The sequence below is a fragment of the Passer montanus genome, unplaced genomic scaffold, assembly GCF_014805655.1.
Source record: "Passer montanus isolate IOZ18808 unplaced genomic scaffold, ASM1480565v1 scaffold125, whole genome shotgun sequence".
Taxonomy (NCBI): Eukaryota; Metazoa; Chordata; class Aves; order Passeriformes; family Passeridae; genus Passer; species Passer montanus.
In genome coordinates, this window is record NW_024359278.1 from 669589 (window position 1) to 686164 (window position 16576).

The 16576-nt window shown below is 41.6% G+C and overlaps 1 protein-coding gene across 5 annotated transcripts in view; it reads right to left on the reverse strand.

The window, feature by feature from the left end:
- DCLK2 (doublecortin like kinase 2) overlaps positions 1-5611 on the reverse strand; it is a 78375-nt gene extending 72764 nt beyond the window's left edge. For 4 of the 5 annotated variants that reach the window (XR_005626457.1, XR_005626456.1, XM_039698447.1 and 1 more), the window contains exon 1: positions 5029-5443. Coding sequence is in view for 3 of the 5 variants with exons in the window: in XM_039698447.1 (XP_039554381.1) it covers positions 5029-5443 (415 nt within the window). In the remaining 2 variants the exon portion in view is untranslated. Of the gene's footprint in view, positions 1-5028 lie in introns of all 5 variants that reach the window. The other variant, XM_039698446.1, reaches the window with a different exon arrangement.
- Between the last annotated feature and the right edge of the window lie 10965 nt (positions 5612-16576).

Here is a 16576-nt window from a genome sequence, read left to right on the forward strand (position 1 = left end):
AAAAATCCTCAGCACGGATATTTGAAACAAACATATCTGAATAGGGTTTTCTGGCTTGTTTTTTTGCAAGGTTAATAAGCATGATCTCCTGAAAGTGACATAAAGGATCACTTTTTAAATGGCACTCTGCATAACAGAGAATGATATAGCTGACAGGTAAAAATATCCCTATGGAAGGAAAACAGTTTCCATATTTTTTAGGCATGTGTTCCCCTGTCAATCCCACAGGACAGGGCAGGTACCTACATGGATTTCACCTATCCACCTTATGTTCCTCAGCTCCTTTGGGTGCAACTCTTTAGCTTCAAAGCTTCCAAAAGCTGCTTATTTAGTACAGCAAGGTAGTTATTAAGGCTACTGACCTTCTTTCTAACTTTAGGAAACACAGCAGAGTACCCTTTCCGTGTTCTGTAACACAAAGCCAAGCAGATTTCCGGAACAGTGTATTTACAGCATATATGACTGATCTAAAAATAACATAACCCCTTTTATGAAGGATTGGGTTATTTCAATTTCTCTTTCCTTCCTTACTTTGAGCAACTTCCCTCCTCATCAGTTTCGTACAATTCACTTTCATATCACCTTTAATAACCCTGTTAAAGTCACAATCTTTCCTCATCTACAGCACTCAGAGTTCCCCATGCACTTTTTAAAACCTGGGAGAACAACCAGGATTTTAGCAGATGACTAACTGCTACTAGTTCTCTTTTGATTTGCTTTAGACATTAAGAGGTGCAGATTACAGCTTCCTACAGGCTTTCACAGAATCACAGAACAGCTGAGATTGGAAGAGACCTCTGGAAGTTCAACCCTTTGCTCAGGCAGAGTAAAAGCCCTCAAACAGTCAATGCCACCTGGTATCAAAAACATCTGACACCATGTGCCTTCTCCACAGGAACTAAATAACCCTTTTCAGGTAAACTAGAATTTCCCCATCCCTGAAACTATAAGATAGGTGGTGATGGAACTATTTTATTTTACTTGGATGGAAGTTAAGTAAGAATTACTTCTGCATTTCACATCCACACCCCATTGCTCCAGAACAGTGTCACTACAGTGATTTGAGGAAGTATTTGGAAGAATATGCTTTCAGTGTTTTTTAATCCTTCTTTCATTCTCCTCTTTTACCCTTCTTTGTTCACCTTACTACATTTGCCTCTTGTTTTTTAAAGCACTACAGCTTCTGGCTCTAGCACAGGAGGGCAATCATACCTTTTGGAATGAGCAAAAATACAAACTGCCTACTTGGTGTCGCCATCTGCTTGTCCTGACAAGGGAAAAGATATTCTTGACCTAATACAACAGTGCACATCAACCTAAGTAACAGGTGCTTTATGCAGCATTAAAATGTAATCTGCAGTAACAGCTATGGTCTATGGCAGAAAAAACTTGGATTGTTCAACACCTTATTTCAAAACACATTCTCTCACTCTGTGATAGTGAGGCAGAGCTCATTTCTGTAAATCAGATATTGCCCTGTGCTATGTGTCCTGGCCATGCATAAGGACTGCCCTGCCTCAAACCTTCCCACCTCCTGCCCAAAGACTTCCCTACAGATGCCTGTTGGTTGTGTGCACAACCATGCAGACAAAACTCCTGCCATTTTATAAAGGACTGTATTAATTAAGCATTGTTGTTGAATGAACAAAGACTCTCAGCCATTTTTCTAGGGAACTAGAAGGATTCCCATTAGATGCAAAACAAATAGAACTTCTCTTTCCAGGAATAAAGTCTACACTTGCTTTCATCTCCCAAAATCCAACAAAAACTCCCAGCTTTGCAGCAGACCTGTACAGTCAGGATTCTCCACGTCCTTCATTAACAAGGCAATGAAAACAAAGAGACAGAGCACGACCAATATCCACATAAAACACACAGCTCGGGTCTAAAGAGCTGCACAGTTCTATTACTATGGTGTCATGCTTTAGGAAGCCTATATTTTCAAGGGAAACTGAAGGAAATAGACAAACACTTAAATAGCTAACTCTGGCAGAAAATAAAAACTAATCTACTTTTTAATATTCGATATTGAAGGGCAAGTGTAAAATTACACACGGAATGTTGCATTCTAAAGTAAAAAGCAGTGTTATGTCTGAGAGTAAAGCTGGAAGAAAGAGAACGATAAGAAAGTCATAATAGTCCCAGCCCCCAGCTCCTCTCTGGATCTGCCTGCTCAAACAGAACAGGAGCAGACAATGAAATTCCTCCCATTCTAAGGAAACAGTGAAAACTGTCAAACTCATAATGTTTCCTAATCTACAGGGGCTGAGAATATAAATTATATTTGCCTTAGGCTGGTCCAGCAGAGCATGCTTTTTTGATTGTCATATCCAGTTAAGAAAAGCAATATGCTTCATAAAATGGAGCTTCTATTTTTGACTAATAAACAGGATCTGCTGCAATTTTTAACTGGCTCAACCCATAACAGCAATATTTCATATCCTCAGTATGTCCATGCACTAGCTCTTTTTCTCTTAAAATGACAAGCAGTAAAACAGATTGCCAAATACAGCCAAACTAAAAAAAAACCAAAACATTTATGAGTGACTCAACTCAGCTTGTTATGGTACAGAATTTGATGTTGCCAGCTTCTATATCCCAGATAGATAAATAGCAAATAAGCCCTAAAGAGCTTGCCCTGCACTGGGACATGTTACTGTCCAAGAGCTACACACACACAGGCTGGAGCTGAGAGAGGTTTAATGCAGATCTTGCTGGCTTGGCAAGGAGTGCTGAGCACTCACCTTCTGCTCACTGCAGAGATCTGCCACTACTGAACCTGAACTGCTATGACTCCATGTCCCAGTTCAGGAGCACTGGGAAGGAGCCAAGAGACCAGTGAGCTTGGTATTGCATCACGCAGCCATGGCCCGTCTGGTGCTCAGCCTGCGGCTGGCACACACTACAGCACTTCAGTTTTATTTTCCTTTCTGAAAATATTAAAAAGAAATACCATTCAAAGCTACTTCTGGTGCTTCTGCAGTTCAAGCTTTAGGTCAACACCAATGTTGGAGCACTTACTCGAGAGCAGAAATTCACACTTGCTGTGCTATAACCACGAGAAATAAAGAAAATGAACCCATATCAAATCCCTTCCAGCACCTCAAGAGCAAAACACCTGGCAAAAAACTCAATTTCAAGGAACTATAGATTCACCACTTGTTTGCTGTCCTTTCGTTCCTCTATATACTTCTCTTTCTCTGTGTGATTAGTCTTACACTGGTGAAGTTTTTAGCATGCTAACTGGAGAACATACTAATCCAATTATGGTGCTATAGGATTTTCTTAATATTCCTGAGAGTTGTATTGGATAGATGACTAAGTACTTGGGGTTCTTTTTTTCCCCTTTCATTTCTTTGAGAAAGCATGGAAGTGGCATTTTGACTGTGACATTTATTTTGCTTTATTCTTCCAGTAAAGAGCCACAACAAAGGTTACGGTTTGAGTATTTGAAGAGACAAATACTAAGTTTTGCTTTCAATTATTAATTTATAGTTGTAAGACTATATATGGCTGTCCAGCAAGTAATTCTGTCTTTGTTTTAAGTCATAAAAGTCTAATATCATTCCTGATGCAACATTTCAAAAGCCACTCCATGTCATTGCTAGTTTCATCTCCTTTCCCTTCTGTGACCATTTCAGCATATTTTTTAAAGGTGTCTTTAAATTAACCACCAAATGATGAAAGTTTTTCTTTCTTACTTCACCACAAGGTCAGCATTTCACTCTACAACCACTTCATACTTCTTCGGTTGTCAATGTAAAACAGCCTCATAGTAGATCAGGTAAGTCCTCAGCACTCTGTTACTATCAGGAAGTGCCCTTCCATGCACACCTTTCCCGAGGGAGACCCATTTGGCACAGCAGATTCTGCAGCCCCCCCTTTCTCTTCCATGTTGTGAAGCAGCTGGTCCCTAACTCCCAACGTCCTTACTGGTGGATTAGATAAAGGTCTTCAGGTTCCCTTTCTCATCCAATTCTCCAGGTGTGATTCAGCACTGCTTTGAAAAGGAAAGCTTCCAAACCAAAGCTCAAAGGATAGGAAACTGAAAGCCTTAGGAAGTAAGAGGCATTGGAAGGCCTACAAAAAATCCCAGTTCTTCATTACTGCAAACCAGCTACACCTAGCACACAGAGTCACAAGGTGCAAGACTGCGGTAGCTGATCTATTAAATACCTGAGAACCATCAAGTGCAAATTCATTACAAACCTCTCAGCGTGCACAACATAACCCGTGCATTTGGGAAGCAGGCAATGCTGAGCTCAAACTGTATTTTAAGACATCACATGAAAAGACTGGGGAATTCTGCCCCTCATTCCGACAATTATCACTCCCCACAAACGTGGGGCATAGGTGTCATTCACAAAACAATATTTCTGGTCCCATTTTGAGATGGTCAAGAGCTGCTCTGTTCAGATTTGTAAGGTCTACATAACTTCAGCAGCTAAGTCCCATTATGAAAAGCTGCTTAGGAACAACTCTGAAATACATCTGATTCCATAACATGCTTTTGAAAGTCAGGCAAGGTAGATAATTCCCTCTGTTAATATGGATTTGAAACTAGGGCATTACACCTGTTAGTTTTAATAAATGGTAGGATATAGATACCCTTTTTTCACAGCACTGGGGCTTCTTTTCTGAAGACTGAAGCCACTGAGAGTCAACAATGACACTCAGAGAACCAAATTACAGCATTTCCCTCTATTACAAATGGAAAGCAACCAAGAACTTCACAGTTCTTCCAGATGAAAAGGGCACCTACTGCTTAACTACCACTGGAGTCAAGCCCAGCGCATGCAGATGGCAGCGCTCAAGGTGATGGGAGGAGTGGAAGGTCCACACAGGGAAAACGAGGCCCTACCGCCCCTCACAACAACGGCTACTTGCCCTCACGGGTTCTGTGGCCGTCAGTTTTCACAAAGTGCTTTGATCCTGGTGCGGACTGGGAAGCTCGCCCCAGGCAGTGCCCACAGCCCACACCACCAGGCCCCACGGCCACCTCCAGCCGGACTCCGGCACCCTCCTCACCTTCCACCAGCTCGTCCAGGCTGGTGAGCTTCTTGCTGCCATCGATGGTGTAGATGGTGCGGACGCCCTGGGGCAGGTTCACGTTGTCCGACAGAGAGCGGGTGAGCTCCACCAGGAGGGCGTCGAAGGAGCGGAAGCGGTCGGGGGAGATGGCGTACACCAAGCCCTTGAAGTACCTGTCCCCGTTGCGGTAGAAGCGGGCTTTGCGCGCCTTCTTCTCGGAGCTGAGCGCCTGCAGGGTGCGGGTGCGGTAGAGGCTGCAGTGCGCGCTGTGCGCCGGGCTGGGCACCAGCCCATTGCCCCGCGGCCCCGCGCCGCCGCCGGACCCGGAGCCTCCGCGCCGCGGCCCGGAGCGCTGCTGCCGCTTGTCCCGCTCCTCGAAGTGCTCCAGCTCGATGCTCCGGCTGCTCGCCATGGGGAGCCGCCCGCCCGCGCTCCCAGCTCCGCTACGGGGTGCTACGCCTGCCCGCCGCGCTCGCAAGGGCTCGGGCCGCCTAAAAGAGCATCGCGCCCGGCCGCTGTCGCCGGGAGGGCTGCGGCTGAGCGCGGCGCCCGACCTGCCCCGTCACCGCAGCCGCGGCGCCGCGGCCGCGCACAAAAGCATCCCTCACGGCCGAGCGCGGCGCCCCCCGGCTACGGGCGCTGCCGGGCGCCGAGCGAGAGGCTCGCAGGAGCCCCGCGGCCGCGCCCCCGCGCCGTGCCCATGCGGGCTCGCACAATGCGCGGGTCCCCTGCCCAGCCCCTGCCCTGCTGGCTCCGCGGGCAGCGCCGGCGGGGCCGCAGCGCCTATTCCGGCAGCGCGGCTCTGCTCCCGCAGCGGGGGCAGCAGCAGCACCGCGGCAGCCTCGGCTCCCCGGCGGGGGAAGCAGCCGCAGCGGATCCGGCGGGAGCGGCGCTGGCGGCCCGGCCGTGGAGCGCGGCGGAGCGCGGGGGCGGCGCCAGCTCGGAGCGCGTCCGGCGCGGGGCGGGAGCGGCCGTGGGAAGGGTGGGAGCGGCGGCTGGGAAAGGGAGGATTTGGAGGCGCAGGTTTCCCGTTGGGTAGCGCTGCCCTTCTGGTGGTCGCCCAAGGGCCGCCCGCCCCTCAGGCGCACCCGCGGAGCTGCCCGCCAGCCCTCCCCCGGCTTTACGTGGCTCAGTCACGGCGTTAAAACGCTAAAAATGCTGCTTCTGTACGGCCCTGAGCCCGAAATCCATCCCGCGGGACAGAGAACTGCGCATCCCTGTCATTTGTTGGCGGAACTGCTTTAAAAGGGCATGTAGTGATAGAACATGGGTTGGATTCAAAGTGAGAGTAGGTGTTAGATAGATAGATAGATAGATAGATAGATAGATAGATAGATAGATGTGGATTCAAAGTAAGAGTAGGTGTTGGATAGATAGATAGATAGATAGATAGATAGATAGATCGATAGCTAGATAGATAGTTAGATAGATAGATAGGATATTGGGACGAAATTCTTCCCTATGAGGATGGTGAGGCACAGGTTGCCCGGAGAAGCTGTGCCTGCCCCATCCCTGGAAGTGTTCCAGGCCTGGCGGAACGGGGCTTTGAGCAAGCTGGTGCAGTGAAAGGCATCCTTTCTCATGGCAGAGAGGTTGGAGCTAGATCATCTTTGAGGTCCCTTCCAACCCAAACCATTCTGTGATTCTATGATTTTTCTTTTGCATTTGTCACCACCTCTCCCTAAGGAGTCCAATAAACCCATTCACACAGCCTAAATGTGCTGCAGCCCATGTTCCATGGTTTCCCAAGGCATCTTCTCAGTGTTCTTGAGGTTGCTCAAGTCAAATTCACTTTTCATTGAAATGGCCAACAAATGTGCTGAAATGGATGCAATTTAAACTTTTTTCCAAATTATTCTCAACCATTACAGAGTATTGTTGTGGTATTCACATACTCTTTGAACAGAGAGAGACATAATTATCTCTCCCAAGATTTTTCCTGGAGAAGGCAGTGAAAATAGCAGCTTTTTCCACCTTTTTTTTTTTTAAGAAAGCTATATTATATTATAGTACATACTACACTAAACTCTACTACACTAAAGAAAAACGGATGACCCTTTCAGACAGTCACGACACAGTTTTGACCCAGCTGGACTTACTCTTTCAGTAAACAATCTCCATAACACATTCCACATGTGCCAAACAACAGGAGCAGCACGTTCTTTTCTCTCTCTGAGCTTTCTCACTGCCTTCTCCAGGAAAAATCCTGAGAGAGAGAATTATGTCCCTCTCTATTCAAAGAGTATGTGAACACCACAGAACATATTTTTTCTTGGCACAATAAGAATCTAAAAAAATGTAAATGCTTTTATAACTCCATACATATTTTAATTTTTATTTTGTGTGTCTCTTGCATTAGGAAGCTGCAGTTGTGTTATTACAGGTGTGCTCTTCTGTCCAATATTCTTTGCCACACTGTTGATGGATTTACTGTTTTTCTCTTTTTATGTTTTGAAATACCAATAAAATTGATCACTTTCTCACCATTATTACTGGGTTTCTTACAAAGCAGATTAGACATCTAGCTACAATACTCTAAAGATGATACATAGAAAACATCAGTGAAGCTCACTCTTTATTGAAGTGCTAACTTCTGTGATGCCTGAAAACCTCCACAAGCAAAAAGAAGAGATAAACCATGGAGCTGGATTATCTCCTCTGGTGGTAAAATCAACAAAAGGAACTGAATGAGAGGGAATTTTATTACAGTCAGGGCATGAATACACTTGCTAAGATTAGACATGCAGGTCTTGCCTAGGAACCAGGACCTAGAAGCCACAAAACAGTAGGGATCAACTTTTCAGACTGGCTTTGATATGTAGTTTCTAGTCCTGATTACAGGCAAAGTTACAAGGACAAAATTCAAAGTCACGTGTGTAACTTTGCTCCAAAGTGGATGGGTCTCAGCTGCAAAGTTATAATTTTTTCCAAATGGTACCACGCTGCATAGGCATGTCTGGCCTTTGCAGAACAAATCACATTTTTTAGTTCAAACCTCAGTGGATGGTTATGTGGACTAACCTTTTTCCATTTGCTCAGAAAAGCAGGTCACAAAAGCCCAGGGAAGTTTAATCTCCACCTCGTACGCACCTTTTGTCTCTCTGAGCTACTATCTATTGCCACAGAACAGTGATCAACTGTGTGCAGAGGATTCATGCGGACTAATATGTAAATACATGTATAGATATATATGAATTTAATGTATTGGCTGTGTCTGTGTCTGAATATAGGCTGGAGAATCTGGTGCCAGGATTAGCATTTTGCCAGTTTCAAGTTGTTTTGCTGAGTGGTAAGATATGTCATGTGTGGGACTTGCTCTGTGTTCTGAAATCTCTAGCTAGAGATGGGATGGAGGGAAAGGAATTTTATACAACCTTCTGTAAGGTAAAACTAAAAGGGAATTCTCCTGCTTTCACCAGAAAAATTCTCTCTCCTCCTCAAAGGGAATTCCTTCTACAGAGAATTTTCAAAGTCTGTAGAGCAACTATGTTTTATGGAGTATATAAACATGAAATTGACTTCTGGTCTGTAAAACTAAACTATTTCTACATTAAGAGGCTATTTACAGAGAGGTTGGGATTAGATCTACATTGGTGTAACTGCCTCCTCAATTCCAGGTGACATCTCAAACATGGTCCTACAACTTGTGCTCTTTTTTTTGTTTTGTTCTCCTCAGATGTTATGTGTATTTTTAATAAGCTCTTTAAACACCTGTTGAGAACGGTTCACGGTGCTTCCACTGGTGTGTATGCTTTGCCTTTTCCTTGCCACCTTGTTTCCCCTACAGAATTATCTGTAGCCAAACAGATGTTTCAAAAGACTTTCCAAGATGAGGAATATAACCCCAAACCAACCCCATATGCATCCAAAGGACATTTGTTGTTAAGATTAAAAAAATTAATGTGATTAATGTGCAGTCCTGTATGGAACTGACCTATGAATTCGCATTGTCTTATTCCAAAATAGGGTTGACAAATTAGCAGTTCACTTTACAACAAGCAACGTTACATGTATAAATGATACCTTGCTTATTAACCTAAATCTCCAGACACTGTTAAAATGTGATTATCATTCATTCTTGTGATATTTTTATTCTGTAAATATACATTTCCTGTTTGAATAGAAAAGAGCTCGCTGTTTTCATGTGCAGCTAACTAATAAGTCCTCTCACCTGACTTTGCTTTGGTTTTTTCCTTTCTCTTTTATTGTGGTAGGCATAATGAATTCTTGGTTGAAACCTCTTCTTGCATCTATAAGAACTCCTATGTTGCTTGGTTGGTTGTTTTAAAACAAGCAAGCCCTGCAAGAAACTTCTAAAAGGGAACGAAGAAAAGTTTACCATCATATGCAATGTCTTTTTTCCTTCTGTTACCTGAACTCTTTACCTTGTGAGATTCAGTTCAGATTTAGAGTTTACAGTGGGTGGTTTTAGAAAAAAAAGAGTGTATCTGGCCTTTACATTTAGCCCATTGATTTCACCTTGAAAATATTGCATAATGTTGCTAAAGAAGAAAAAAAACCCCACCATAAACTTGGGGTCTGTTGATTGAAGATTTTATTTACAGAAAATATTATTTCAATGATTCAATAAGGAAATGTTTACTTGCAGCACCAAGGATACCAAATTTGAGAATTTAAGCAATTAGATGATTATTTGCAATGATTTGTTTTCAACCCAAGAATGTTAAAATGCTTTTAAAATATTCATAAAATAAAATTTCTCGGGCATCCCTGTGAGATTCTGTGCCCTACTTCGTAGATGCATAAAATGGGAAAACCAAAAGTTTAAGGAACTTGACCAAGTAGCAGAGAAATATATCAATGTAGGTGGAATAAGGAAGATCTTCAGTCCTTAGTGAGCCAGCTGTGCCCACGTGGCCAAGAAGGGCACTGGCAGCCTGGCCTGGATCAGCAACAAATAATGTGGCCAGCAGGACCAGGGCAGGGATTGATCCCCTCTACTGGGCACTGGTGAAGCCACACCCCAAATCCTGTGTCCAGTTCTGAGCCCCTCACTACAGGGAAGATGTTGAGGTGCTGGACCATGTCCAGAGAAGGGAAATGGGAACTGGGAAAGGGTCTGGAGCACAAGTCCTGTGAGTGGCAGCTGAGGGAGCTGGGGGTTTTAGCCTGGAGAAAAGGAGGCTCAGGGAAGACCTCTCTGTCCCCCTGAAAGGGGGTTATAGAGAGTGAGGGTCAGTCCCTCCTCCCCAGTAACCACGGACAGGACAACAGGAAATGGCCTCAAGTTGCACCAGGAAAGATTTAGACTGGATATTAGGAAACAAATTATTCACTGAATAATTGCTGCCCAGGGAAATAGTGGAATCACCATCCCTGGAGGTACTTAAAAGCTGTGTAAATGTGGCACTTGGGGACATGGTTTAATGATGGACTTGGCAGTGCTGGGTTAGCATTGGACAGGATGATCCTAAGGGTAATTTCCAGTCTAAACAATTCTACAATTTCATAATCTCATTGTGAAGCTGTTCTATTATTAACACTTCTTGATGAATGGGAATATGAGTCTGAGTATTGTTGAATATTGAATTATTTCTATACAACTTAATGTATCGTAGGGAGATATCTGAGTCCAGGGTCTGTGATAAGTCTGTGTGTGCATTTATCAGGCCTCAGAATTATTCACCAGTTTTTATTGATTAGGTAAAAATGCCATATAGAAGTTCAGTTACTTTTAAAACTACTTTGTACACTTCCAAAATGATACCTTTGTCTTTAAATTTGTCTTTAAGAATATTTCTGTACATCTATTTAAGATGTTTGAAAGTAGTGAAAATCCATATGAATAAAAGCCATGTAAAACCAATGTTGAACCTGAAACACAAAGATATAGAGAAGAAAAGATCCTCACATTTCATTTTATTTCAATTTGCTGTACCAAAGAAGATTTAAATGTACCAAAACCCTTCCTAGCAAGGTGCTGGAAAAGGACCCATAAAAACTCCTCATGGTTGGGACTTCATATCAGCCAGTAGCTGCTCAGATGAGTAATTTTGCCTTCATATCCTGTATTTTTTTTCTTCCAGATTAGCATTTTTCTGCAGAACATCTCGAGCACTTTGCTAATACTCAACAGAGACATTCTGTCCCATTCTCCTGTCCCTGATGTAGGAATGCATGAGGGAGTGGGATGCCACCTGCACACACAGCAGCATGAATGAAGTTGTAAATTATTCTCAAAATAGATAAATACATCATGCAAACCTAGTTTTCATGCTGTAGTAAACATCATGGAAGAGCTAGGATATCTTCCCAACAGGTTCCTTCTGAAGCCAACTGAGATCTCAGCCCTTTTGCATTCCAGTAAAATTCAGCTCCTGGTTATAACTGGTTGTTCAGTGACATGAGGCAATGACCCTCACCCACTCAAGTCAGATCAGAGATGACCACATTAAATAAATTGAGTATGGTTTTTTATGACATAAATAAATTCCTAACTCCATGTGCCCATACTGGTGGATTACATAAAGGTCTCCGGGTTCCTTTGTCATTAAATTCTCCAGGTGTGATCCAGCATTTCTTTGAAAAGGAAGGTTTCCAAATCAAAGCTCAAAGGATACACAGCTGAAAGCCTAAAAAGGAGGAGGCATTAGAACACCTACAAATTGTATGTCTGCTAATGAATCTGCATTGCAAGATATTTGTGAACTTCTTTTTTTCCCAACAGTTCAAGGCTGTCATATTGACTCTATGACTCATTTAGGCTTCGCATATGGCAAATTTTATCTATCCAATACCTTTGTAACTGAATAAAAATAGCTTAAAATTTAGATAATTTGAAGAGCAGAAAGGCACGATTTAAAGACAAAGAAGTCTTTTATTCACCTATTTTCTTCTAGCATATTTAGAAAGAAGTCATTAGGGTTTTAAAATCATCTCTATTACCTTTTTTTACTGCTAACCCCATCATCATTTTTGTACAAGCATTAATAATTTTAATTGTGTTTGTTCTGTTTCATTACAATGCACCAAATTTTATACTTTCAATAGAAATGGCTGGCTGAATAGTTGCTGTAACTCTGGTTGGACAATCCATGATCCAGGATTAAATGGATCATTTAATCTGTTGTTTTACGTAAAAGTATGATTATTCATATGGTATTAAAAATAGGAGAAATGTAGGATCTTGAAAAAACCCTTAAGAATTATGTTATTTCAGATGTTAAATAATTTATAAAGACAAGATTCCAATAAATCTTTCAAAGATCACTGCCAACAGTTATTTTAATGAATTGCCAATATAATTAAAAATGAAAAATTAATGTGTTTTCTGAGACAGTTACTTCAGCAAAGATGTCTAAGGTAAACTGATGCCCCAAACCTGATGAGATCTAGAGATGAAAACAACAGTGTAGCAGTACCTATTCTGAAACAAGTGAACTACTAAAGGAAATCCTAACAAATGTAATTTTATAATATGGTGGTTACTGAAGCAAAGCATAGACTTCTCTCATCTACACTCCTATTCCTTGATGGCTTTTTTCTCACCCACCTGGGGCTGCTGCCCTTATTTCAATCTGATATTTGCAAATTGGCATCTGGCAATATTCTTGGTAGAATAATAACCCTCACCTCCAAAAATGTCATAGAGCAGGAAGTTAATATTGCATCTTTAGGTTGCTTTGAGAACAAACCCATTGTATAGTGTAGCTACATACCAAGAGCATCAGCAGGCAATAGACCAACTGCAGAGAATTATATGAATGATAATTTTCCCCCTTGCTTTCTTATGTGTCACAGTTGGCTTCACTGGCTTCAGGGGCCTTTTCATCCAAGGAATATTTTTTTGTAAAACAGGAGGAGAATGTACAAACGACATCTATTGATAACATGACTAAGATGCAAGAAAAGGTGAGGTACCACATTGCATCAGAGCAGTTAGTAAAGCTGTCAGCAAAAGGACAGGTTTCCAAGCCCACAAGCCTCTTTCACATCCAAAAAGCAGCAATACATTAGCACCATTTAAAACCAATATTGCTCTAAGAAAAATTACTTGAGCAATTCATTATGTTAATCAAAGTTAAGATCAGAGTAGCATATTTGCAAGAGAAAAGCAGCCAATTTAGAAGCCTTGTGATGATGCAGAGAGTAAAATAGGTGATTGTAGCTTGTGGGAGGTAGAGGCAGAACAAGAAACTGCCTTGAAGAAGAACACTGTGTGTAAAAGAGACCTCCTGACTTTACATTGGATCTGTGAATTCCAATACCTGGAAGAAAAAAGAATTTTATTCCTTAGGTTTACTTTCTGGCTGGACCCTGCAACTCCCTTGAGGATTTTGAAAATCATAATTAATGCAGTATCGAGTGGTGATGCTTTACAGAAATACCTTGAAGATTGGAGAAGTGGAATGACTAGTAGAAGTAAAGGTGTAAAGTCATATATATATGGATTAGTTTTCACTCCAAGGTGGAGTAGAAACTCACCACTGGGAAACAGAAGAAAAGAAGGGAGGAATGAACTGTTGATTAGAAGTTTTGGCTAAGCTGCAAGAAGAGCAAATGCAGCCTTTCACTTTCTTCTTCATCTGAAGATGATCAGGTGTGGTATTTAAATAAAAAATAGTACAGGGAGAATTTCAGAATAAGCAATTGCTGCATGTAACTTATATTCCTTTAAAGAATAGAAAAAATTAATAATCAATAAAAATCAAATTTTACTGATTTAAAAGTAAGCAAGCTTTTCTTTCTGGTCTGTTGATATGTTTAGGGTGAGCATGGCATTGTCTGTGGATGCTTATCTTGCTTTCAAAGCCTCTATATGACCTTATCCTTGTTGCTGCTTGGCTGTGGAAGTCCTCAGCCATAGGATATTCCCAGTGATAAACTTTATAAAGTGTCAGAGCCTCAACTTGTTTTGTACTGTACAAACACAGTGATGGTGATGATCAGGATGGGTTGCAGAAATTGCTGATGAGAATTTTAGAACATTAATTAAAGATCTGTCACCTAGCCAGCTACTGAGGGAGACTGAGTTGTATCCCCTTACAGTGTTTTCACTCTCTGTGTGCTAATATATGCTCTGTGCACATCACTAGAGACTGATTTCAGCTTAGTGCTCTAATAACTTGTTTTAGAGAATTCTCTCATCTAAAGAAAGGTGTTCCAAAGGTGAGATGTCAAGCCCAATCTTGGCCTTCCAGGCCTATGTGACTTCTTTAGTAGTTATGGTGTTATTATTTGCATGTGTGTTGTTAGATTTACTGGAGTATGGCAAGCTGCTGTTTTGTTCCTAATTACCAGCAAAGGTTTTAGTTAACTTCAGCAGAATTACTCTGTCTGTTCATCAGCACAGTACAAAATGAAGTTGAGTCATAAGGTCAGCTCCTGTACAGAAAGAGAAAACAGCCACTTGGCTTTCATGTGATGAGAGTGTTGCTTTAGTTTTTAAAAGGAAGTCAGATGCAGTGTTGTGAAAATCCTTAATCTTCTCCTGTTCTTTCTCTATCAGTCATACTTTAGTTGGCATGTTTTTGTACTCTTTGTATCTCTGACAGGAAATCTATACATTTGACTTCTTGCTGCCAGCAAAGCCATTTGCATTAGGAGCAGAATGATGTCTTTCAACTACTACAGCCAGCATGGTCAAAGTCATGTGGGAACTTTGCCAGATTGAACTTTTGGCCTTAATAAAATAATGGAATGCTGCTTTGGGGCTTAATTTTTGACGGTAACATTGTGAAATATCACATTTGCTTTCTTCAGATGACTTAGACTGGGAATATTGCTGCCTTATAACTTCTTATTTTAATGTTTCTTTTAAGGCTGCCAATCCTGACAGGTCAGGAGAGAGGAAAATAATCTCATTTGTCAATACATAAGGAAACCATGATAGGTAAGTGGAAGAAATCTTGGGGAGCTTCTCCAATCCTGGTACTGTGTATGGGCTGGAAAGTGAACAATTTGCTGCAAAAGTAGTCATGCTTCTTCCAGACAGAGTAGTAGTGTGTGTTCTTTGTAAAGAGCTGGAAATAATGTAGAATTAAAGCATCTGCATAGAGATTGTCAAGTGCAGCCAACTCTTATTCTTGAGAACCTTAAGCAAAATAATTTCAAGGTCAGTTGTGACTCAGTTAGGAATACATCTTATTTAGGCTTCTAGCTGAGAGGCAGAGGAGATGAGGGGAGCACAGATGAAGGGGCACAGAAGCTGATTGCTGACAAAAGAGCAACTATGGCTACAGGCACAGTCACCTTGGGCTGTTCCAGAGTCCCCAGTACCTTTAGTAAGCCTGTATTTGGAACAAAACTAATAATTCTGAAACATTTTTTTTTTTCCTTGAAGGAAAGTCAGATGCTAGAGTTTAATTGGAAATTAAGCTTTCTCAAAGAACTTAAGGTATTTTCATTATTAACACCCTCAAACCTCAAAGATGGAAGATTTTAAATACAATATAATCCTTTGGTTCTCTGGAAGTAAGGAGAAGCAAACCATTCCCAGAGTACTCAGTATTAGCTCTTGTTTCTTTCCATAACCATAATGGATTAAGTGCCATAAGTACACTGAAAGGACTTAGTGCTAAACCCAGAGAGGTTACAATCTCAAGAATTTGTCTGGGAGCAGTGTGCTTGCAAATGGTAATTCATCAACTGATAAACCTGACCCATGCATTTGCAGAACAGGAACATAAATACTGCTGACAAACTCAAGAGTTGCAGTAAAGTGTCCTTGTAAGGTTTTTTTCCTTACCTTTAAATGTTTGGGGTTTTATTTTTTATTTTTTTCCCCAGAATTAGAAAGTTCCCTAGTCAGTTCTCTATCGTTCTCCTGCCATATACAGAAAAAAACCAGAATGACTGAAGCACAGGGAAAATGAAGAACATTCACAGCTACTCAGTTACAAGCACAGAGGTGTTCTAGGTCTTTTTCCCTCAGTGATATAAGTCACTAGATCTAAGCTATTGTGTAGGAACCAGTGGTGAATTCTAATGGTGAGAAAAATCTATGAAAAAAGTCTTTCCAGGAACTTCTTCACTTTTCTAGTGGAGATCTCCAAGGAAATGTGATAGCTCTTACCGGTCTTCATACAAAAATGAAAGTTTTATCTCCATATATTTTTATATCTACACACACACATGTAGTGTCAGTGTGCGTTCTGCTTTATAGAACAGCAACTCTAACACCTGGAAATGAGTAGTTAGCCAGAGCAGATAACAGGGAATTAGGCTATTAATCTGCTTAACGAGGACATATGCCAAAGTAGTTTAAATTGTGCTAGTTTGCAGTTCTGTTCTTATATAAGAGGCATTAAAATTTAGCAAGATGTGCAGGGGTAAAAGGAGTATAAGACTATAGTTCATTCAAAGCCCAAATGCAAGTGCAGTAACTGTCTTATTTCAGTGTTTCACCCATTAATAGACAGACTTGTGGTCCAATATGAGCTGGGTTTACACCAGCTGGGATGGTATAGACTTGATTGATGTGCAAAGCTACATTTTGCAGCAGATATTCCATCTGTTCTCTTGTCTGATCCTCTACTGGCAAATTAGTCATGAGAGTCTGCTGTTATCATACTATGGAAATATT